Source organism: Danio rerio, chromosome 11 (genome assembly GCF_052040795.2).
Source record: "Danio rerio strain M-AB ecotype USA chromosome 11, GRCz13ab, whole genome shotgun sequence".
In the NCBI taxonomy this organism is placed as follows: Eukaryota; Metazoa; Chordata; class Actinopteri; order Cypriniformes; family Danionidae; genus Danio; species Danio rerio.
The window spans coordinates 27,209,363-27,235,307 of NC_141031.1; the positions used below are offsets into that span (position 1 = coordinate 27,209,363).

Genomic DNA, 25,945 nt, shown 5'->3' on the forward strand with positions numbered 1-25,945 from the left:
GCTCTTTTACAGAAAAGGAAAACAAACCCCCTGTTTCCTATCCAACGCTGTGTCGACGTACCATTCGCAAACAATTTATTCAGGTCATTGATATAACAGGATATAACTGTTTGGGCTGCACCATTGCATGTATTTAGTCTAACGATGTCCACTTCGTGACCAAATCATTTGAGCCGATTCACTAAATGGACTCCCTCAGCACCTGACTATTAAATTAGTTTATAAGGATTGGTCATTTTTAGTTTTTTAGAATTGATGATGCATTCAGTGTTTTCAGAACACACACACACACAAAAAGATAACTTGATTCAAACATTTTCGGGTGGAAAAGGAAATAAAAAATAGGCTACTTTTTTTAGAAATGTCAAACTAGACTGGAAAACTAATTTCACATGGCAAACGTTTGCCAGGCACTGCGCCCAAAATTCTTAGAGAGTTTTATTTAACCTATTTATTTAATTAAAAATATTTTCATAATAAATATGTTTATTATTTATTTTTTAGACTCTTGACTTAAATATAAAACACCACTTTTTCAGGGAATGTCATTGATTTTGTACTCGTTTAAGGATTTAAGTCAAGCATAGAGTACTAGTTTTAGAGCAAATTGTGAGAAAAATGTTAAAATATTTAAATTTGAAAATAGTATAAGCATTTTTCACAACATTTTTCACAACAATGAATTGTGACAAGAGTTGAATATTAGACACCAAACTCAGTTTAAGATTTTAAGTTTGACATGCTCAAAATGTGGTTAGCAGGTTATAAATGGCTTATAACTCTATCACACCTCTAGGTAGGCTACCACTAAATCTAATACATGTAAAAACCATTATACAATTTTTCATCCATTCGTTTTCTTTTCGGCTTACTCCACTTTAAGGGGTCGCCACAGTGGAATGAACCCTCAACTTATCCAGCATGTGTTTTACATAGCGGATGCACTTCCAGCCACAACCCAGCACTGTGAAACACCCATACACTGTTGTATTCACACCATTCACACACGCGCCATATTTAGGCCAATTTAGCTTATTCAATTCACCTATACCGCATTGGACTGGGGGAAACCGGAGCATCCGGAGGAAACCCATGTCAACACAGGATGAACATGCAAACTACACACAGAAATGCCAACTGACCCAGCCTTGGCTCGAACCAGCGACCTTCTTGCTGTGAAGCGACAGCACTGCGCCACCGTGTCGCCTCCATTTCTTTATATCAAATATATTACATCATCTTCACTGAAAAAAAAAAACTTTAGCATATGACCGCCACGCAAGCAGCAGGTTTTACAGGCTATGGTTAAACTATGTTGTAGTTGCTGTATCATTGTAGAACCGACTCTTTGAAAAGAGTTGTTCAAAAGAATGAACTCTCGCAGTCGAGCTTCCCACCATCACTAGTTCAGTCAGCGCTGTGGAAAAAAGTTTCTGATGGGGAGAGGGACGTACCATTGTTATATAGGGAGATTTGCCTAGGAGTACTGTCGTAAAACATAGATCTATGATATATCACATGTCGTCATAAGCGTCGTGCAGACTTTGCTACATCACTGATTTTTTTTACATGTTTTACTTCTATTGTCGGAGCCATGAGCAAGAATCTAAGTGTAAAGCAGACCCTTTAGTTCGCGTTGCTTAGAATAGTCCATTCTTCAGTCTCGCTTACATCAATTTGGAATGCGGCGCTGGAGAAAGCGTGGATAAATAATATCCCATGATAATGCGCTGCGTGGAGATTTGACGACCCTGCAGTGGTTTTGCTGTTATGACGACAAAAGGTATGGTGATATTTTCCTCAATCGATAATACATATACATAACCTGAACTAATACACAGCACCAGATGAAAATTGAGCGTATAACTTACAGCACTGCTACTGCAGCCAAAAGTTTTGCAACCATTGAAACCTCTCTTAAATTATTAAAACTAGATTACGAATAATATTTTAAAGTTTACGTAGTTTTAAAAGTTGCGATAAAGCTGGACATAGTAACCCGAAATTCTCCTGTTGAAATTATTTTAAAAAAATATTGGGATTTTGTAACAATTACTAAACCAGACTTCACATTAAAAGCATTATAGTTTTTAACATGTTTTAAGTAATGGTTTAGTATGTTAAGTAATGGTTACGTATACCATGCAAAAAAAAACTTTTTAGGGATAATTGGTGTGTGTAATGTGTTAAAGATTAGCTTTAGAAGTTTAATATGAATCCAATTTGGCAAACCTGCAAGTGAAGTTGTATTTGCCCTTTTACCCTTCTTGCATCTAAATTAGTGACTAAGAAAATCTAACTTTATACTCTAAAACCCATAAAATCGAGTATAAATCATTATGATGTAAAATAAATAGGAACAAAGATATTGTTACACTTATGAAAGCATTTTTTCAAAGTAAAATTAGTCATCAGCATCGCTTTTGATTGTTGATTATATGGAAGTATAAGTGCATAAATAGAGAACTTACAAAGCTTTGATGAAGAAAAAAAAACGTGCAGGTAATTCAACTGCAGCGTGAGAATCAGATGCTTATATTGTTTCATTGTCTAAAGGTGGATATTATTTTACACTCCATTCATTTATTCAGCTGGGAACACTAACTTCCTCAATTGGGGTTTGGTTTGATGTATAAGACACATGATCTAATGTCAGTTTGTCTTAAAAAGAGCACAAAAACAACTACTTGAGCTCTTAATCAAATAAAGTGGAAGTCTCATTACTTTATTCAGTTGCCCTTCTTACAAAAGGAACAGCATTCCTTGTCTAATGCTGTGGAATCCAGTGATCAGTGTGACTCAGAGCATCAAGGGTGATTTGAGTGGGCCGGCATCTGAGGGAGGTGTGTAGACCACTGAAACGTGAATAGCCCTGGAATCTGCGGCTTTGTTGGTTCATAGCCAGGGTCGGCCAAACTGGAGCCAAGCAGCGTGTGTGTATTGTTTGCTGCCAACAGCTCAGTTTTAAGATTCTCATTAGCACCTCTGGATGTGGCCTAATACAATGACAGCCGCTGGAATGATGTTTCTATTTCATCCACTTGTGTGGCAGAACATTTTAGTAGATTTGACTGGCTAAATCTGTTGGTTTGTTGTAATGGGTTGTTTTGAAACTCTTCAGAATACTATCTTGGCTCATTTTTTAGCAAAAGTGATCTCTGTGTCTTCCTATCAATGCTAAATATGTTAATGTAGGTCGCTTGAGTGATACAAGTCAAAACAGTCACTTTAGACATGTCAATGAGAGGCTTATGATCAACTTCCTTTCTAATTTACAAATGAATCCAACAAGCTTCCTGTTCTGTGGTAAATTTTAACATATTTCAACTGTTTTACACCTGAGAAATGAATCAGATAGTCTACACTGCAATACTTTTACACATGCAATCACATGTAAAATATCTGTCTGCTATTCTGTGGAATGACATAAAGACTAAACAGGAAGAGACTAAAGCCATATGTAACCACAGCACACTGATTTCAAAGAAACGTTGCAGTTCCTCTTGGATGAAGATAAAATGATTAAAGCAGATATTGTTTCTCTTAGTAATAGATAAAAGGACTTCAACGCACATTTGTCAACAGTAATATTTTACTGTGGACAAGTGGACATGCAGAAAACAATGTCAAATTAAATTAAGGCCCTGTGAAATTAGATTTTCTCATTTTTGCATGTCTGATTTTTCCCCCAGACTCTTATTTGAATTTTTATGAAATTCATCCTATCATTTAATTCAATTTTATCTATTGAAAAACTTACAGGTATATAATAGGAGCGATATAAATTATATTTTATTTTCAGACACAATTTTAAAAAATTTAATGAAACCTTTATCTTGACATTGTCATAGAAATGAATATAAAATATGGGCAAACAGAACTTTAAAGGCGCAGTATGTAAGTTTGACAACCAGTGGTTGAACTAGGTGTTGCATTCCTGCATCAAAACAAACGCAAGCGCAGGTTGCCAGACTTACGAATATTTTCCATATTAAATTGAGTTTTTGTTCTAACCAACACCTCAAATTTATATATTTGAAATAGCTTTTATTTCTAGCAGCTGAACAACAGAAAACTGACAATGATCACCTCAGGTACACCTCATGTGCGTTATTCAGTGTTAAATGCTAACAGTGTGAGTTTGAATGCCATTTTACATCACATTTATAGCCATATACTGAAAACAGCAGCAGAGAGTTTACCTCAGATCTTGAAAATACTTCAGAACTGTGTAAGTGCAAGCATATCATCACATATCAGTGATTCAGCATGTTCATTTAATAATGTTATATAGGTTTAATATTTAATAATGAGCTTTTCAGAATGAATGAATCACATATGCTGTTTTTCATCAAGGCAGGCCGGTGTACTGAATTGGCTAAACTGACATTGGGTGGGTTAAAAGAATGGTTAAAAGAATGAAGAATGATGCAGCACGTAATGGACATTTTTAAAGCAGAATAACTGACATCAGCATTGTTTACCAGATAAACAAGAATGTTCAGTTTGCATGTTTCATAAATATCTGAAAACATATTATAGTATTTTTACAGTTTAGAAGAGTGAAAATCTTACATGCAGCACCTTTAAGTTTTTCCAAATTCTAAGACGTTCCGCGTTATTATACAGTAAATTCCTTTTTTTTCTGGCATGATGTTAACAAAAATTACAACAAACATTATTTACTTTTTTTGGTAAAAGAACATTTAAAAAGGTCACGGTGATGCAAAGTAAATAGGACCAGTTTTTGAAAACATTTTTAATCAGTAAAGAATGGCTTATAATTTTCTAAAATTAAACTTGTAAATGCTTAAAACCCCATAACTATACTATAATTAGTCAATTATCATTCTGTCAAAGCACAAGCACTATTTAAGCTGTAAACATGTACTTGTCATTTTTACAGTCATGTTAGGGTTGCAGGCATGTTGTTAGTTGTTGTCATGGCAACAATGTTGTAAAATTGTATACAACTTGTATCCGCTTGTTAAGTGTGACATCACGCGAAGCGGCTTCCGGGTCCAAGCGCTCTATTCAACTGAATGGGGAGACTTATAAAATGGTAATGATAAACGTTTACAAAGCGATTTAAGGCTTTCAAAAATCATGATCGCAGTATATATGTCCATGCATAAAATCCGATGGCCAGAAAGTGATTATTTTTTTATAAATTGTTAACATTTTGTTATTTGTTATGCAGCAAACCCAGAGATTGTTGTGTACACTATGATTTTATATAAAATTAACTTTAATGTGTGATAGGAATAAAACGTGATCATAAATGAATGATTTGAAACAGTAAATGAATAAATGATTGACCCGGAAACAGTATTACATACGTCACAAACACGTCACCACTTAACAAGCTTATACAACTTTACACTAAAAAGACTTATGGCTTATGTGATTTGATCACTTTCTTGCTTCATTACATTATTTTGTTTGTCTAAAAAAAAAATGAGGAACAAGTAAAACAAAATTTCTTTATTAAATTATCATTTCCCTATTATAATAATTACATTTTATGTGAGTTGAGTCTAGCCTCAAACATTTTCCACTAGCAGACGCACCACCCCAGTGTAGCTGAGTGAGTTAAGCCAGGATCTGTGAGGTCTGTTTCATCTGCCTAGTCCTGCCCTAGTTGTAATGAATATACAGAGGGAAAGTTCTCCTGGGGTTTACAGCCAGAGGGATTCGTGCTGCGCTGCAGTACTGGTGGTACAACTCACATCACTCCACATCAGACAATCCATCTGTGCTTCGGCTCATTTGAAACCAATTTCCACTTTACATCTTTTCTATTTCCCGAAAGAGTGCCTCATGGCCGCACAAGCACCAAAATGCCAGGGTGCGGTGTTGGTGTTCACAGGCCTCAAAGATTCTTATTCCTTCTCAGTCTCACGCCAAAGCTTTAATTATGCAGAGTCTTACTATGGATACTAGTTTGGAATAATTACAAGTCAATAATTACCCACAGAACGTATATTTAGACACTAGTTTGAGGGACTTCCTGTTCTTTTAAGGCTGAATATAGTGTTTCCTCATGCACAAAGATAGCAACATTTTTCCAGTGTCACTAGATGGTTTAAAGAATGTTGTTTTGATTAAAGTTTTGCTATGTTATGCAGTTCAAGCTCAGTCTGAAGAGTTCTATTAAAGTTTTGTTCCACCACATTTGTCTTCATTTTGCAGTGAGGGGATTTACACCAAACATTTTTACATTATGAGTTTACTTAGTGAGGATTAGAGACAATTGTGAGTCAATCAGTGGAATTTAAGTACTTCATTGACCACACGAGCTAAACATAGTCCTTGCTCATTGGAAAGGATTACTCATGGTTTTTACAAGACTTTTGAAAATTGTAATCAATGACAAAAAAGATATCACATATGGTTCTTTGGCCAATAAGGCCAGTAATGTATATTTAATATCCTCTCTCCTTCTCCTCTCAATTCGCTGGTTCCTGCAGCACATCAGCTTATAAATAAATAAACCTAATAAACACAGACTGTAGTAGCAGCCTCTGTGTTTGTTTAAAAGATGTGAACTGCCAAACAAAAATCACATTTGAGCAATTAAATGGAGTTGAGCACTAAGGCTTGCAGTGTGAATGTTGCCTGAGATTGCGCCATAATGCTTTCAGCATATCACGTATCTTCATTGTAATTGTATACAGACTTTTGTTTAGGTTAGCCTATATACACTGATACTATAAACTATACAAAATGTCTCGTCAGATAAGAAGCATGCTATATTGGATAACATCTAAATTGTTTACCTCGAGCAAACGTATCATTTTTATGACTGGGTTAACTTGCATAGATTAGCTTACAGCAGTAAAATGGACATGTGAAATAAAAATAGCTGCATATTTCCCTTTTTACAGTGTTCGTGTGAAGCTGTGCATAACATTAGTGTGAATAATACTTTGGTTTTTAAAATGAGTCTCTGTATAATCCCTAGAATATGTATATGATAGGTCACACAATAAGGTTCCATTAATTAATGTTAGTTAATACATATTTGATATGAACTATGAAATGTTGTGCTATCTAACATTAATTTTTGCACTGTGAGTAGGCATGGGATGATAACCATTTTCAAAGTATATGAAGGTTTGGGAAAATCAAGGTTTTAAAACCGCCAACATTTTCTGTTATACCGTTCCCAAGGTATGTGTATGATTATTTTATGAACATTTTTTTTAGGATGACAGTATCTGCAGCAGAAAAGATCTCCAAAGATGCCATTGTTAAATGTAAAGAAATCAGTGTTTTTGAAACTAATGAAGACAGCAAAAGTCAATGATTCATTGTCATTATATAGCCTGACATGTTTACTGCTCCAAAATATTTAAAAAATATATATATATTGTTTTCAAAGGGGTTTTCAAAATTTTATATCCAGACATAAAGAAAAAAGAATAAATTTTAAGAGTAGTAATCACAATAACGTGATACCATGAAACCTTGATATTTTTATCCAAGGTTATCATACCGTCAGAATCTTGTACCGGCCCATGCCTAACTGCCAGTAAACAAACTTACAACGAATGACTTTTATTTTTATTAAATAATGTTAACAAAGATGAATAAATACTGTAATCTGTGTACTGCTTGTTGTTTGTTCATGTGTTCAGTAAGTAAATACATTAACTAATGGAAACATATTGGTGCGTAAATTGTGACTGTATAAAAATTCTATAGTTCTTTGTTTAAAAGTTTTTTCAAAGAAATTAATACTACATGTGATTGTAATATTGAATACTTTTTTAATTTATCATAAGTGACAGTTTCTGTTATAGAATTTTTTAAAGAATAAATGTATTTAGTTGAATATATATATATATATATATATATATATATATAATATATTATGCAGCACCAAATTAGGGTTTGCTCGATCCTCCGCCTTGCCCCCATCACAGCAGCAATCCGCTGACGAAAAATACACACTCAGGCCCTCTTTACACTAAAGGCTGATTAATACTTCTGCATCAAGCGCGCGCGAAAGCTACGGCCAGCCTACACTGACGTGCACCTCTCAAAAAATTTAACTACACGTCGCAACGATGCATAGCGCAAGCTCTGTGATTGGTCGGCTTGGTATCGCTGACGAGTCTGGGTGGGACCGAGAGCCGCGCGAGCCCGATGGAGCGATTGTTTAGAAGTGTGGAGTTCCGTGAAGGAGCTTCAGATGAAAAGTTTTGTTTTGTGTGTACCTCATAGTTAAAGTTGTTGAACGTCCGACGGTTCCTGCCTCAAAATGAGCGAGTTTGAGCCACTTGTACATTCAGGAAGCATTCAGAAAAAACAAAACACCAGCGAAGAAACTCGACACAGAGGAACATTAACACCTCACTGCCAACTAGCATTTCAGAAGTGTTATTGCAGATCAACAGAGACAGCGCGCAGAAGTGTAAATGCACAGCTACGCGCGTTGCATGCACCGTGGGTTATGCCGGTCACTTTACTCAGAAGTATAAACCAGGCTTAGTACGTATGATAGTTTTAAAATGGCGTTTTAAAAAGAAAACAATCCACGTCCACACTGGCATTTCTCCTAGCATTTCTAAAAAGCACTCTGTCCACACTATACTGCTTAAAACGCACATCTAGTGACCACACGCACACATACACACTCTGTCTTGCGTTCTAGCTTATGCGCACATCTGAGCTCCAGGCAATCAGCGGGTGCTTTGAGCTCAAAACCTTCAGAGAGCAGTGCATGTCAGACAGACTATCAAGGATGTACCGCTGGATCGCATCTCACTATAGACATGATATTTAATTAAAATAATTATTAATCTTGTCTCTATGTAACTACTCTTTTGCCTTTTAAATCTGTTGTGTAACTTGTCACAGTGTCAGTACACTGCTTCAATCTTTTGCTTTCACACTTGTACTTTTAGCGAAAACCTCAGATACCGTTGGTTGTGCAACTTTTTTACCAACCAAGTTTGTCGACATCATAATGACACAGATCACTCTGCCTATTCATGCCAGAGTCCCGAGGAAAGAAGTGATTGACAGGTGGTAATTTGTGTGTATCTTATCTTTACTTATTTATGATTTGCTTATGTGTAAAACCAAGACCATGCGGATCAGGTAGTTGAAACTGTAGGCTACAAATAATTAATTCATTATTAATTATTTATTCATAAATAATTAATTCACCGCCGCCTACGACAATGATGAAATCGTCCATTGCAATTTTTCACATTAGACAATGCCAAACTAGTCGACATCGCCCAACCCTACACCAAATTAGCATATTAAAAATATTTCCTAAGGACCATGTGAAACTAAAGACTGGTCTGACTGCTTAAACTATATGCTTGGCATTAAAGAGACATAATAAATTATTTGAATAGTAAAATTGTAATAATACTTCACAATATTTTTACTTTATTTTTGACTAATATAAATGCTACATTGGTCAGACCTCTTTTGAGAACATCTTTCAGAATGGTAGTGTGTCATGAAATGTCATGCTTTTTCATTAAAAATTTGAGTAAAATTTCCCCTCATAAACTTTTTCACTCCATAAACATTATTTAATGTGTCTGGCGTGGACAGGTCCTCAGTGAAGGTTAATATGCGACGGTCACAGTTCACTGGTGTTCCCAGCGTGCCTGAGTTCCCTGTCTGAATGCGCAGGATGGGAGAGATCCCCACAATAATAAAAACCCTCTCCGCCTCCCATGTGTGCTAATCCGACATATCCCACATCCCCGGGAAGAAGCGAGATGAGAATCTATGAGCCTCTGTACAATATCGCTCTAACCCTGTAGACAGCTAATCCTATGGAAATCCATTGGATGTAGCACTAAAAAAACAATGCATATATTCAATCACAGCTGTCTTCATCAGTTTGTTGGTTTAGATTTTTGACCCATCTCTGCCCTTGCAAAACTACCACCGCTACATAACTTCACATGAACTTTTGACTTGACCCAAGAATTTTTTTTTTCTTACACAAAAATACTAGCTCTCTCTATAGCAACCATGGTACAAAACTACAGGAGGATTTAAAAAAACAAAACAAATCTAGAATCAACAAATTAATGCCATCCGAGTAGTTAGCAGATAAACAAGAACTAGTCAAACTTGTTGTTTTCTTAATCATCCCTTGTGCTTACATAAAAACAAGACTCAGAATCTGCAAGAAGTGTCAGCAATAGCAAAGACCTACAGTATCTCATATTTGGAAAGTCCCTCTGGGGTTTCTTTTGACACAAATAACACAGTCCTTAAAACTCAATTACTTCTTACAAAAGTCATGTGGTTAAATCTAGTAAGCTTTTTGGTGCCCTGCCCAGGTTTGGTGTTATGCAAAGCCAAATAGTAGAAGGCATTTTCATATTTACAGGCCACAAATGTTTAGATAACCCACAAAGAAGATATGAACAGGGTATTCTCTCTGAAATTTTAAAAACACAGTTTTAGGTCTTTAATAAGCCTTTGCTGAAATATTGCCTTGTAGGTCTTAAATCATTTTAAAATGGGTCTCAATTTTTCTTTGTTTGTTGAAAGCTACATTTCCCAGTATTGGATTGCAGCTTAAAGGATATCCGCTGCGTAAAACATATGCCAGAGTAGTTGGCAGTTCATTCAGCTGGGGCGACCCCTGATAAATCAGAGAGTAAGTCGAAGGAAAAATAATAAATTATTATAAGCCACCCAATAGATCCAACACATATCCAATTACCAACAATACATTTCAAAAAGCCAAGCAATATTCATAACTAATATTAGAAGAGTCTGTTGTGTATACATTCGTTTTTAAGAGTTTTTTTAAGCAGCACTTGTTTTAACAGGTTATTTAAAATATATAAGAAATATAAAATAAAGAAATAAAGAAATAACTAATTAGAATTCGTTTTTTGATGGAGCAAGTAAATTTTTTTTCTACTTGGCCATTAAAAGAATTCATAGTGTTTAGTCCTACATAAGTCTAAATTTTCACTCTTTATGGTCTTAAAAAGGTCTTTAAAAAGTCTTAAATTTGACTTGGTGAAACCTGCAGAAACCTGTAGGTAAACAAATGGGACAATTTGGCTTTTATGATCTATACACAGCACCTTCTGCAGTATTTTAAATGCTAAATTGACCGAATTTATTAATATAGTAATATTAAAAGGTCAAATTCGGTATACATTTTATTGATGATGTTTACAATATATAAGCTATAAGATAAGCCACAATACAAACCTTAAGACACTAGTGCAAAAAAAAGACTAAAGCCACTTTATCACAACTATAGCGATAGTCTCATCCACTTAAAGTGGTAATTAACTGCAGTGTAAATGCAAACCGAGCCAAGCATTACCAAATGCTACCGTACTGGTTTTTTGGGTCTTTATATTTTAGAAAAAACACACTGCTACAAAAAATAGACAAATTTTTGTCAGAATGAATTGTATCTAATTTCAGCTTAATTAAAGTTCTGTTCATATAAACACTACATTTTTAAATTCATTTTGCAGTCCAATTTACATGTTACTGTAGAGGTGCAATGCTTATTATTTTTGCAAATATATAAAAATTTAAATAATTATATGCAAGCTTGCATGACGTGAAACTTCAACAGCACAATTACACATAACTAATATTTCACCAATCTGATCGCAAACCAATTACTTGGCGTAGCTACTCATCAAACTAGTTGTGAAAGCAGACATCGGCATGCAGCAGTCTTGTTTCCTTGGTCATTTTTTTGTATGATATGATTTTGTGCCATCTGCCAGTCGCGGTGGCTCCTATAGGCAGTAAACCGGCATTCTTAGAGAGCCAGTGCGAGGACAAGAATCCTGAATGTATGCAAGTGATCCATGAGAGCAGCAGGTGCAGCGTCTCCCACAGTATTTTGGAAAAGTGTTTCTCTTGACATCTGTGTGTGTGGGTTGGTTTTCTATTGGGTCTGCATGTGTGGAATGATCGTCCATACAATGCCTCGGTGAAGACACTATATGCATGACAACAGCATTTGCATTACAGTACAGTTAAAAGAATGAAGCTGAAAAGGAGGCTTGTTTGCTTGCTTGTTTAGTGTCATACAGTAGTTTGTCTCTTCAGTAGTAATTTTGGAAACCTAGACAGCATTCACACAGCAACAGAATATGGCTTCAGTTCTGTGTATTTGATACTTAAAGGTGTTCAAGGAGTTTTCAATTGATCTCCTTAAATGTCTCAATTGTAGTCTGGGATCATACATCACAGTATCGCACATTTGAATAATTCCTGCCCAACAAAGCATTCGTTGAGTTGATTTGATTGTGTGTTGTTTTCATGTCCAGTAGGTGCTGTTTGATAAATCTTATATTTATAAATAAGTTTACATTCACAGACAAAAAAACAACATTGACAATTTATGTGTTTTGACATAACCTTGTGTGTATCCGACAGTTAATGCGTAGGAGAACTTATCGTATTACCCATATGTGTGCTCAGAAAACCATATATTCGATGTTCAAAGTGGCAAATCTTTCAAATGTGAGAAGAATAGTGGCTGCTGGATGCTGTATGTGAAGGTGTAAAAGTGCTGCCCCTTCTGAGAAGAGGTCATTTGCATTTAAAAAGACATACACTGACTAAACCAGTGTTCAAAAAGCAGGAAGCTTTTGGTGTCAGAATGAAATGAAAGACACAACCCATAGCAATGCTATAAGTGTCTCAGAAAGTTTGATGGCAACTCAGAATAAACAGCAAACAAATGACTTGCGAGTGAATTGTTACAAAATATTGTCAATGATTAAAAAGGGTAGAACTGACCCATAATTGAATGGCCTATAATTTACTTTCTCATTGGGAATATTGCTATAACCTCAAAAATAAACATTTATTGGCTGATACCAATATGGCCACTGATATAACATTCATCATTACTCACTGATTCTTGCGCATCATATATATTTAAGCTTCTGTTCTTTTTATCAGCAGTAGAAAATGGCCGAAACTGCATGACAACATAAAGTAAAGAATTGCTCGACAAATTCACTAATCGTTTATTTCACTAATGACAAACCCAATCTTTGAAAGGATGGTGCAATATTATTAGGGAAATGATTTCCTTAGAATTTCTAACCTGAGTCATTCATATGTCCACTGAGGCTTTTTATAAAGTCTGGACTCCACTTGGATTTTATTAATTGATTTTATTTCTTTAAGCTGTATTTTGAGTTATGGTATGTCAAAAATTATATTTATGTTTTTTTATTTTACTATTATTTTATCTTTATATATTTTCCTTTTGTTTAATTATTTACTTATTATGCTATTATTTATTTTTGTATTATAATTATATTATTTATGAAGGTATTTATATGTATAATTTTCTGTTTTCTTTAGCATTAAATTGTTAAAACGGGCATTGTCTGATGGTTTGTTTCATGTGTTTTGTAATTAATAGATAAAATGTTAATAAAAAAATAAAATAAAAAAGTAAAGTAAAGAATAGTGATCTTTTAAAAATGCTTCAGCCTTAAATTCAATTTCAATTCAAGTTCTGCTTTTTAAACACCCTATTAGACCACTGGTTATCTGTGATTTTGGCAACACATGCACTGGAGCTTCTCCTTTCAGTTCTGTGGTATTTGCAGAAATCAGAAGCCACAGAAATATTTTAGATTAGCATCAGTGATCATATATATCAAGTATTAATTCAGTCCAGATGAGTTTCTATACAGCACAGGTGTCAAACTCAGTTCCAAAAGGTCCGCAGCTCTGCACAGTTTAGTTCCAACCCTAATTAAACACACCTGATCAAACTAATTGAGTCCTTCAGGCTTGTTTGAAACCTACAGGTAAGGCCGTACTCACACTAGGTACAGTTGCCTCGAACCGGGCCAAAGCACGCTTGTCCCCCCTCTCGTCTCCCCCGACGGCCCGCGCTCACACCATATCGGGCCTCGGCACACTTATGTCATCTGCTGAAGGTGCGCAGCTGTCATGCTGTGAGGAGTTCTCGTCTTTAATAAACTACGGCAGTTTGCGATCACTGAACAGTAAGAATGATTATTAATTCCATATGAAACAGCCCCTTAAAAGTCACGTATTGCTTTCAGTTTCGGGCCCAAGTGTACCGCTCTCAGGCACACCTCTTCCAACCGGGCCAGGGCCGGCCAAGTGAACCGTGCTTGAGCCCGATTCAGCGCACTCACACTTCTCAAACGATCCGGGACACAGGCCTGGGCACGGTACGGATGGCATAGTGTGAGTAGGCCCTAAGTGTGTTGGAGCAGGGTTGGAACTAAACTGTGCAGGGCTTCGGCCCTCCAGGAATTGAGTTTGACACCCCTGCTATACAGGCTTATCGTGTGGGAATTGAGATGCCTAACAGTCACCAGTAGGAGGCAGCCTTAAAACACTCAATTGAATAGGTCAAAAGTTCTGATAACACTATTAAAAAGATTACAGTTTTTATTGCAAGCTGTAAGAGTAAAAACTAAAAAATGTCAAATACTGTAATCATTTTGCTTTGATAGTAGCATTTGAACTACATTGACTAATTGTAAAATCTCATGTTCTCCTGAATATTTAAATAAAATCCAAAGAGCATTAAGCCGCAAGTCAAACACATGACTGTCTGTATAAAGAACTTAATGTCTCATCATTATCATAAAATAGTTTGTTTGATTAATGAACCAGAAACAGGTCTTATTCAAGTTATTTAAAATGCAAAAAATTAACTTTTAACTTAACCTAGTTAAAGTGAAACAAGTGCGTATCGACTTACATACCATGCTTACACATTTATGATTGAATATAATCACTTGTTACATATTCATATTTGTTCTTGCTGATAACAAAGACAACAGGAAGCGTTATTATCACCTTCGACAGGTGTCTACAAGAGGTGTGACGCCGTGATATCTCTCCCTCACACACACACACACACACTGAGGTATGTGCAAGACGCACCCAGGTTCATTTCACAGTCCAAACTCCTACCGTTGCTCATCCAGAGTCAAGAGTGCAGTGTGGAGCTAGACGTCCTATGGAAATCAACTGATTTTGTTTACCGGATACACTTTTAGTGGAATTAATGTGTTACAATATGTGAGTACTTTAGTTTTTCATACAAGTCATTATATGTGAGACAGCTCAGCGCATTTAATAACTTCTTTTTTACTTTGTTAAAAATATTCTTAATGGTTAAAACTCATATTTGGTATAGTTTTAAGTCTGTTTTTTATTAACCATTTGCTTACATTTCCTTTTTCCAATTTTAAAACACTTTTCTTTTATAAGTTAAAAACACTTTATGTCAACAAATCTAAAATCTGTCAAGTAAAGAAATGAGCATTAGCTTAATGTGTAAATTGCCTAAAAGTTCAGGAAATTGTATTGGGTATTTGAATATAGAAACAGATTATTTGTAATCTGTATTACGTAATTAGAATTTTCAAAAAATCAAGGTCTTGTATTTAAACTAGTTTTTAAAACTATCGTTATCAGACTACAGTTACTTTTTAGTGGATTACATGATTATTTACACAATGGTGGTAAGCTGTAAGTGAAAGTTGTAATCAAGTGGGGCTCTTGTGACTAAGAATGGAGTATATTTTTTGTTTGCATCTGTTAAAATAGCACAATATATGTGTCAACAAATAATGGTTATCACAAAAGTAATCTAAATGTAATCCAAAAGTAATCAGAAAAAGTAACTATAAATGTACAATCTAATTGACTACATTGCTGACACACTTTCTGTATTCAGTAACTGATTTCAATCCATAAGTACTCCTCGGTTAGCCGAATGGCTCAGTGGTTAGCACTGTTACCTTACAGCAGTGGTCATCAAACTTGTTCCTAAAGAGCTGGGGCCTCATGTATCAACGCTGCGTACGCACAAAAACTTTGCGTACGCCAGGTTTCATGCTCAGAATCGCTCACGTTTGGATTTACTAACAATGAACTGAACGTGGGAATGTGCGCAGGTTCACGGCAGCTTTCTGGCAGGCGTACGCACATTTTTTGTGCGTGTCTGTTTTATTTCCATTGGCGACTCCTAGAGGCAGTTGTGTTAAATTCCTCTCTACAAAGTGTCTGATCCTTGCAATGGCAGCTGTATGAGACGGGTTCATATAGTAGGTATGTAAGATTTCCATATCATACAGTTGACCAGCTAAACATTAAAGCACAATTTGCAGCGGTCGCCTGTTTTCCCAATGTAATCTGAGCTATCTACCGCACACACATTGCTATAAAGACACTATCTGAAGATGAATTTGCATGCGTGAATCAGAAACATTTCCATTCAATAAATGTGCAAATAAAATATGATGCTTATTGATGCACAAACTTATTGATGATTCCTACTTGTCTTTCTCGTGATAAATAGTGGGCAAAATCTGATATGTAGCGGGGAAAAAAAGAAGAAAGAGTTCATCAGATGCTGGATTCGAGCCGAGTTTATGCTCGAACGTGTCAGTACATGATCACATGCCTCTTATGAGGTGCGCCACTGAGACTGCTAAGGGTACTGCAACATTTTACAGATATAAACCACACTATTTCTTTTTTAAATGCACTCAGTGCGATGTTCAGACCCAACTGTGTTAACCGTATCAGCTAAACTCTCCCACTCTATTTTTTCTTTTGTTGTTAATTCCGGAGAACAAACTTGCAAATAACACCGCTTTTCTCCGGTCTACCTCCGAAAGCAGCACCTCCAATTCACATTCTGTTCAAAGTTTCTCTTTTTGTTTGATTTTGCCGTTGCTTTTTCGTTGGGTTTTGCCATTAGCATAGTCATTAGCATATTCATACGGGGGAGGAGGCAGGGAGGGGTTTTGCGCTCGTGCATGTTGCGCTCAGTTTCACGTTCATTCAGATGTACAAAAGAATATGCGTGAGATTCGGCGTACGCAGTGTTTCATACATCTGAATTTTTTTCTGCGTACGCACATTTACAGCTTTGTGCGTACGCAATGTTTTAGTAAGATTTCCACGCAAGTCTTCGTACATGAGGCCCCAGGATTGGTGACCCCTGCCTTACAGCATGAAGGTCATCGGTCCGAGTCCCGGCTAGGCTAGATGGCAATTCTGTGTGGAGTTTGCATGTTCTCAGAGTCCCCATGTTGGCGTGGGTTTCCTCCCGGTGCTCCGGTTTCCCCCACAGTCCAAAGACATACTGTATAGGTGAATTGGATTAATTAAATTGGCCTACGTGAATGAATGTGTGTATGAATGTAAAAGTGTATGGGTGTTTTCCAGTACTAGGTTGTGGCTGAAAGGATATCCGGTGTGTAAAACATATTGTGGAATAGTTGACGGTTTATTCCGCTGTGTCGACCTCTGAAAGATCCGAGATTAAGCCGTAAGAAAATGAATAAATGAATGAATGAATAAAAGTAATCTCCTCAGCTCTGGTATAAGTTCACATGAAGTGTGTATTTGTATGACGTCAAGATGGTGTTACGCTATTTGTGTCTCAGCACAGTCACCTTCAGTTTCAAAGTAATAAATTCACGACTGTAATGCTGTCACTAATCCAACAGCTGTCCGATTGCAGACGAGAATATGTAACGTCTGTTAATCATTGTCCAAACTGTAGATGTTCACAGCCTACTCAGAACATTGAGGATACTGTCATCATGACGTAGAATAACATTTTGACATACTGACAGGAAGCAGGTCAGACTCGTACACCGCAGAACAAATGTGTCATGAACTGGTGGTGCTCTGGACTGTGACTTCAGAAGCTGTTGGGAAATACAGCCAGAATGATTTGAAAGTTTTTAAAATAAGTTTGCTTAAAAAATGCTGAATTTATTTGATTTAAAATGCAGTAATATTGTAAAATATTAAAACAATGTAAAAGGGCTGTTTTAATGCAGTTTAAAAGGGAATTTATTCACATGATAATCTGCATCACTATTCCCATCTTTTGTGTCAGATGATCTTTCTGATATCTCTGATCTAGAGCTTTTATATTAACAATGGTTCCTATTATTTATTTTCATGAACGCTTGAATGTTTTTTTTTTACCTCAAACTTTTAATAAGTAGTGTGTCACAGGTTTACAAGAAAATAAGAAGCAAGATAACTGTTTTCAACATAAAAACAATCCTTAGAAATCTGTCTTGAACACCAAATCAGCAAGGATCATGTGACTTTTTAATGCATAGCACTAAGCACACAAGCACAGCCCAACATAAGCTTGTATGCACACGCTAATTAATCATAATCCTTTCCTCTAGCTATAACAGCATAATCGAAATTGAACACACCCATGGAATGTGTAAACGGATATCAGTTGTTTTGACCAAAATTATTTTACTGTAAAAGTAATGTAATGTGCCCAGTCTGTGGATAATCACCCTTCCTGCATGTAGAGTCTGACAAACTGTTGCAGAAATGAATTGGGGTTAATTAATTACAACCGAGTGCAATGAGGCATAGCAGACCTCTTCATTAACCTGTACTGCTGGGAGCATTCCAGTGTTGTGATCTAAGCACCGCTCATTGGAAAAAAAATTGACATTTTTCAGATACACATGGAAGTAAGAGTACTTGAATGCCTTCTTAGTTAAAGCTCACCCGGAGCTCCTGCTGACGGCGCATTGCTGCGAGGCGTAGTTAGACTGTGATTTTTAGTAGTCCTGTGAAACCTATTGTTTGTCTCCTGGAATCCGCAATGACCCCTGAGGCTGTGGGTCAGGAGGCCCGTCACAGCTGAGCGACTGAGTGCTTCCACGAGACTAGTTTCTCTTCACTTTGGCTTCAACAGCTAAATTGGTCTCTAGTGAGCATGCATGAGTGTGATAACAGTTGTATTTGCTTTTTTTAGGAACTTGTGAAGGAAGTGAAAACCGTGGCTTTGAATAACGCTTGACAAACAGTCATGGAAGGGAAAGAGGAGATCAGTGATACCGATAGTGGGGTTATTTTGCATTCTGGTAAGTTCAGTTTTTTGTTAAAACGCATGTGGTTGTGAGGTTAAAACGATCATTCATCAAAAATGACAATTTTTTTGCTTTTATTTTTGTTTTCAAACCTGTGTAATTTTCTTTTTCTTTATAGTTAATTGAAAGGAATACTAATATAGTTTGAAATGTAAATATATATATATATATATATATATATATATATATATATATATATATATATATATATATATATATATATTTATATATATATATATATATATATATATATATATATATATATATATATATATTTTTTTTTTTTTATATATTTATAATAATAAATTGGAAATATTCTAAATACATTCTAAAATACTCGTTCAAATGCAAATGTCCTGTAAAGTTATGAATCATTTTATTCACCAAAAGTAAAAGTAAAGACATTTATAATGTTGCTACAGAAAACTGTTTCAGACAAATGCTCTTCTTTTAACAGTTATCAGTTTGAATAAAGTACCACAATTTCTTTATAAAATACGAAGCAGCATAACTTTTGTCAGCATTGATTATGATTGATTGACATTGGTTTTGAACATTTATGTAGCTTTACCAAAATACGTTACATTTCAAGGTGTAATTAAATTGTAAACTGTAAAAAGCGATTAATTAACTTCAGTGCTTAATTTGTAAATGAATAATTCCTATAACAAAACCAGGAAATAAAAGTTACAGTGATCGACGTCCACCACACAACCTCAGTTCTCCCAGAACATGATATCGTTAAATGGTGATAGCGTACAAAAAAAGAGCATCATATTTCTGAATGGTCTTTAATTATTTTGTGCCATTTAACATTATAGGTCAGTAATGGATAATGAAAACATATGGCTACAAACATAAATCGTAAAAACAATCACTATTCAGTTCATTTCACTAATATGTGACAAATGAAAAAAAGAATATTAAATGACTCACTCAGTCTAATCTTCAAGAAAAGAGCCCACATGTACCTCCTAAGACATGCGGTATAGGTGAATTGGATGAACTAAATTGGTCGTAGTGTATGAGTGTGTGTGAATGAGTGTGTATGGATGTGCTGGAAGGGCATCCGCTGTGTAAAACACATGCTGAAATAGTTGTAGGTTCATCAGAGATTACGTCGAAGGAAAATGAATGAATGAACCCAGTGCCAGGTTGTGGCTGGAAGGGCATCCGCTGTGTAAAACATATTGTGGAATAGTTGACGGTTCATTCCGCTGTGGCGACCTCTGAAAAATCCGAGATTAAGCCGTAGGAAAATGAATGAATGAATGAATAAAAGTAATCTCCTCAGCTCTGTTATAAGTTCACATGAAGTCTGTATTTGTATGATGTCACGAAGGTGTTATGCTATTTGTGTCTCAGCACAGTCACCTTCAGTTTCAAAATAATAAATTCACAACTGTAATGCCAACAGCTGTGTAGGATTGTAGACGATAATATGTAACGTCTGTTTATCATTGTCCAAACTGTAGATGTCTTCAAGAAGAGCCCACATATTCCTCTTCTGTCATGCTTTCTGGCGCTTTGCTGATCACTTTGCTTCTGTCTCCCGCTATCCTGATCCATTCACGTAGTTTAGTTTTATCGAGAGCTTTTTTGATCAGGCTCATTTTCAGATTTATTTGTGGTTTCAAAAAATGAAAATATGCATGACTGCCTCTTTGCCATTTTGTAAATATAAATATTATTTAAGTAGGCCACTATGCCATTATTTATTTTCACTGCTCACTGGATGCGAAATAATCACCAACCAATGACAGTTACTGTAAACTAAGAAAGCAGATTGGCTGAAAATATTCTTGAGGGCCAATAGTTTTTTTAAACTAACAGCTTTTTAATTATCTGACAATATTTTGGCTTTTAGTCTATATTTTTGATATAGAGCACAGTTGTCAAACTCAGTTCCAAAAGGGCCGCAGCTCTGCACAGTTTAGTTCCAACCCTAATTAAACACACCTGATGAAACTAATTAAGTCCTTCAGGCTTGTTTGAAACCTACAGGTAAGTGTGTTGGAGCAGGGTTGGAACTAAACTGTGCAGGGCTTCGGCCCTCCAAGAATTAAGTTTGACACCCCTGATATAGAGGGTAAAATCATTTAGAACATAAGAAATATTTTTAAAAAAACATTAAAAGCACAGATCCTCAACCTTTGAACGTTTTTATAGCTTTATAGAATTTAGTAGTTAGTTTTCACTTCAGTAAAGAAAATGATTTTAATGTTCATTACACCTGTAAAGATATAACAGTTGAATCGGAAGCTACCACACTATAGCAGCTTTTTAAAAAGCCTTGTTAAACTCAGTTTTTCTTACAATGAGACAAAATAAAACCCCATATTTTTTTCCTGTATAGTGCAACGTTTTTTTCTTTTCTTTTTTTTTGTCATTGTTCAGCTATGTCTTTGTGTGCTGTCATATGATTGATTGAACATGTATGTTGAGGAATTCAGTAGATAAGCTCTCCAGACAGGCCAGAGGCATTTGCCTTCAGTCACCGGATACAAGAGTAATAAACCCTTTGTTGTCACCCATTTACTCATTTCCCCATAACTGAAACTACTGTCGAAACCCCCATCAGCATTTGTTTCCTGAAAGTCTACATACACTGTTAGACATTTTAAAGGGTTTTTACTGTAACTTACTGACAACACTGTTAAGAATAAAAGATAAGAATACCATGCTACAATCCACAACCTCCACACAACTTTTTTTATTTGTTTACCTTGGTTGCTTACTGCTCTTGCTTATTTTTAAGCATAAGGCTGTGCTGTTCAAGATGTTCCTCCAAAATGCTGTTTTCCTTTTCAGACAAAACCTATAAGCGCTGCTGTGCCAGTGCCATATCTAAACAAAAAAATATAATGGTAACAATTATGTTTAACCAAATGTAAAGTGTTGTGATAAAGAAAAAAAAAACGACTTTATGTGTATATGTATGTTAATATCAATTTACAAAATAAAGTATCTGTCTGAAACCCAACAAAACAAATCTAAACAACAATTAGCAAAAAGGTGGTTATCAGCATATTGTATAGAGGTAAAGTTGGTTTTATATTCGCAATTCAGTCTTTCCGCTTAATAACACAATTTCATAAAAGTATTATTTGCAAACTCTAAATAGCAAAATCATATTATCAGCAAATGACTTTCAAAGTACAACATTGCTCACAGTCAAATAAATAGTGTTAATGTTGAGTCATACTGGCATGCTAATTCTAATCGAATATTCAAAGTAACATGGTAAACAGTATAGAGGCTTCTAAATGAACGAATGTGCGAATATAAAACCAACTTTACCTCTATGCATATTGTATAGATTTACGTTAGTGTAAGTGGCGTTATTATAGGTTACGTCGCGATGTTATTTTCTCAAGCTACTCTAAACCAGAGAAAAATAAGTTCACAACAGCTAATATATATATATATATATATATATATATATATATATATATATATATATATATATATATATATATATATATATATATATATACACACACACACACACACATATATATATAGCATAAATCAATATAAGTTAAACGTTGCACGTTAAAATGAGTTTGAGTTCAATTCTGTGTTATCTTAGCTCAGTTTAGCTAACGTTACCATTTTAAGATCGCTTCAGCCAATGTCGCCGAGCAAATGCTAACCAAGTTATAAATGTGCTCAAATCAACATCGAGTGTTGTCAGCACAGACAGACGCATGTTTACCTGGATTATTTGTTGGTCTTTTATTCACATTCTTCTGGGGGAAAATACTCTTCGTCAGACCGTTGTTTCGTGCTAATGTGTCCTCCGTCTGCATCCCTCTGGTTTCCTCCTAAACCAAAACCCGTTGCAACACCGGTTCCTATGTAAATAAATAAAAAGATATGATGAGAACAATGGCTAATAGTCATAAACAGTCTTATTTAAAGTAATAGCAGTGTTAATTTAATAAACTAAATAAAGGTAACATCTTAATAGATATTATATTTCTCAAATGGGCAAAATAACTCCAAGCCAGAGAAAATAATATAAGCCAACTTTATACATTACTTTGTTTTATTCTCGTCCACAAAACATTCTGTAAAATGAAACACTAGCTGCGTCCCAAATCGCATACTTATGCACTATTCTACGCCATTTTGTAGTATAAATAGTGTAAGTAGTAAGTAGTGTGTTCACACTGAAAACTCTAAAAATAATAAGTGCACTTTGATTACCCTGATGATGCACTCATTCAGCCGGTAAAATGAAGTGTGTAATGATGGACACTTCACGCACTCAACGACCGCAGGTTTGCTCACATAGCGGAAGGGGCGGAGCTATGGGACGCACATGTTGAATAACTTTGTTTATTTTGGATGGTGAAAGCAAAATTCTCCTACAAGAATGATTATAGCGCCTCCTGATGGTGAATGCGGCAATACTCACGGCAGGTATTATTGATAATTCGGTCGTTTATTTCACTGATTTGGCAACCGTCAAACGTCATTAGGGAAACGGGTGGAATTTCCGCTTAGTAAAAAAACATTAGTGTGCCATTTGGGATGCCACTACATACATATACTATCCTGTTGAGTGTGTAAGTGCATAAGTACATAGTGCATGAGTGCATAGTGTATAGTGTGCCATTTGGGACGCAGCTGATGCCTTAGCTTACCATAGTAGAGTTTGTTAAATCCAGCATGTTCGTCAGGCACGCTACTAAATTGTTCTCCAGAATTCTTTCAGGGTCTTCAGACAAAATTTGGCAAATCCTGTGGTGCAGAGTAGTCGAATCGCCGCAAGGTGGCATCGAAGCAGTTGTGGAAAATACAGTATAATACACAAATTTTTACAAATACAGTAAATCGCTGTATATGTTGTTCGACGTTACACTAAATTCCCATAATGCAATGGTAAATCCAGTTATTTACTGTAAAAGGAATTTGCAGTATTATACTGGGTGAAAAACAGTAAATAACTGTAAATTACAGAAATGTCTAACAGTGTACATCCTGAAATATCTTTTATCTTGAATTCTGATTGATATGAATGTAATTACATTTTTTGGCGATTATAGAGCAATAGTTGTGCTGCTAGCTAATTTAGTTAGACAGAATTCGAAATTATTGTATCTATATAGAACATACAATATTTATAACACAGTCTAATTGCTTATTTTCTGTTATTATCTCAAAGCTGCTTCTCATCTCTTTTTTTTACGTGTGGTTTTATGTTTTGTGTTCTAGGTCCGGACAGCCACACCACAATGATGAAGGATGTAAAAACTCACACTCGGGTCATGAAACTCAAGCAGCAATCTCTGGAAGACAGGCTGAAAATGTGCTTAGTGGAGCTCAAGAAACTCTGCATCAGAGAGGCTGTAAGTCACTATTCACATATATGGGGTGCTAGCATGTTTTATCATGTTTTAATATGTACCTAACATCATTTGTCACAATGCTAGCATGTTTTAACAAGTTGCAGATGTGTTTTAGCATTGCTAGCTTGTTTTAACATGTTGTGCATTCAAATCATGTTGAAAGGTTGCATTTATTATTTATACACACATTTTTAGCACCACAAATTAATCGTAAATAGTTCGGCTGCCATATCAGTATTAGGCAGTAAAATCTCACCAATGTTATTGGTACCAGCATGAAAATAAAATGATCACCCTGATATATTAAAACCCACAAATTATGAATTATTTCAGTTTTTGATTCACTTCAAACATAAACTTGTTCAGACATAAGTTGATTGAACACACCTGACATCATAAATGTGACTGAAATGCAATAAGGTTGTTAGCATGTTTTAACAAGTTGCTAACAGATTTTATCAAAGTACTAGCATGATATAATCATGTTAGTCAGATTTACACCTTTATAACGTATTAACAAGTTAACATTGTAATATTTCAAACGTCTTTCAGGAATGTTTTACACATTACTAACGTGTCTAGCAAGCTGCTAGCAAGTTAATAGCTAATTATTAGCATGTTGCTAGCATGTTTTTGTATATCGATAAAATCTTGTAGCAAGTTGTTAAATTTTACTATTTTGCTAGCATGTATTAGCATGCCATAACTATCAAGCTTGATAATGTGGAGTAGATGAAACCAGACACTGTGAGATATAAAATAAATATTCATAATTGTTTAAAAGTTTTTTATGGTTTAATGTTCACAGACACTTGTACAATTTGATGTGTTTTTTAATAAAACAGCTACACTTTTGATTTAGTCATTTAAAATTTGACCTGTAACACATCATAACTACTAATTTTAGGACTGAATTCTGAGATTTGCTGCAAATGGACACCCACACAAATCCTGCAAAACACTCCTAAATAACTTAAAGTGGACTTCCACTGCATGCTGACACAATCGTGTAGATGACGTTCAATTTTCCATTGAAATAAATAGTATGTTAAATGGTTCAGGAAGCTTTTCAGCAAAAACCTACACATTCTAAAGAAGAATAGGATGACATTTGTTTTTAAATACCACAAAAATTAGTACTAAATGTTCATGATCTTCAGCCCCGAGGCTTTGTGGCGTATTAGTCCTCCTGGTAAGATGTTAAGTCACAGAAAATGCATCATTGTTTCCTGTTGGGGCTTGTCCAGGTGTTCTTCAGTGTCTGATGACACCTTTATGTCACAATAGTCTGAAGTCACGCCAGTGTGTGTATCATCTGAGCCTTACCTCTGTTGTGGCTTTTTAAAGAGCCGTGGGCTTGTGGTTTTTGTCTCCAAGAGAATTGTTTCTAAATGCATGCAGGCATGGATTTGGAGAAGATAGATGGCAGGTTTAGTTTGACAGGTAGGGCTCTTGGTAGGACTTAGGAAAGAGCCAAATATTTCAACAGGCTTGCATAATGTAGAGGTTGAAGGCTGTAACTTGTTCCGACTCGCTGGAAAGTTTCACACTGGAGAAACAGGAATTTTGGTTCAAGATAACCTGCTTGTGACTTTTAAATGTGATTAATAGAGTATAATCAATGTAATCATACTTAAAATTAAGCAGACAAATTAAAGATCTGCTTCACTGTCCAAA

At 35.5% G+C, this 25,945-nt stretch overlaps 1 protein-coding gene across 3 annotated transcripts in view; it reads left to right on the forward strand.

The window, feature by feature from the left end:
• Window positions 1–1,655: 1,655 nt before the first annotated feature.
• Window positions 1,656–25,945, forward strand: part of inavab (innate immunity activator b) — a 45,032-nt gene continuing 20,742 nt past the window's right edge. Inside the window, exons 1-3 of one of the 3 annotated variants that reach the window (XM_087272610.1) lie at window positions 1,656–1,783; window positions 18,797–18,905; window positions 24,135–24,268. In XM_087272610.1, the coding sequence (XP_087128736.1) occupies window positions 18,851–18,905; window positions 24,135–24,268 (189 nt within the window). In that variant the 5' untranslated portion in view covers window positions 1,656–1,783; window positions 18,797–18,850. 3 annotated transcript variants of the gene reach the window in all.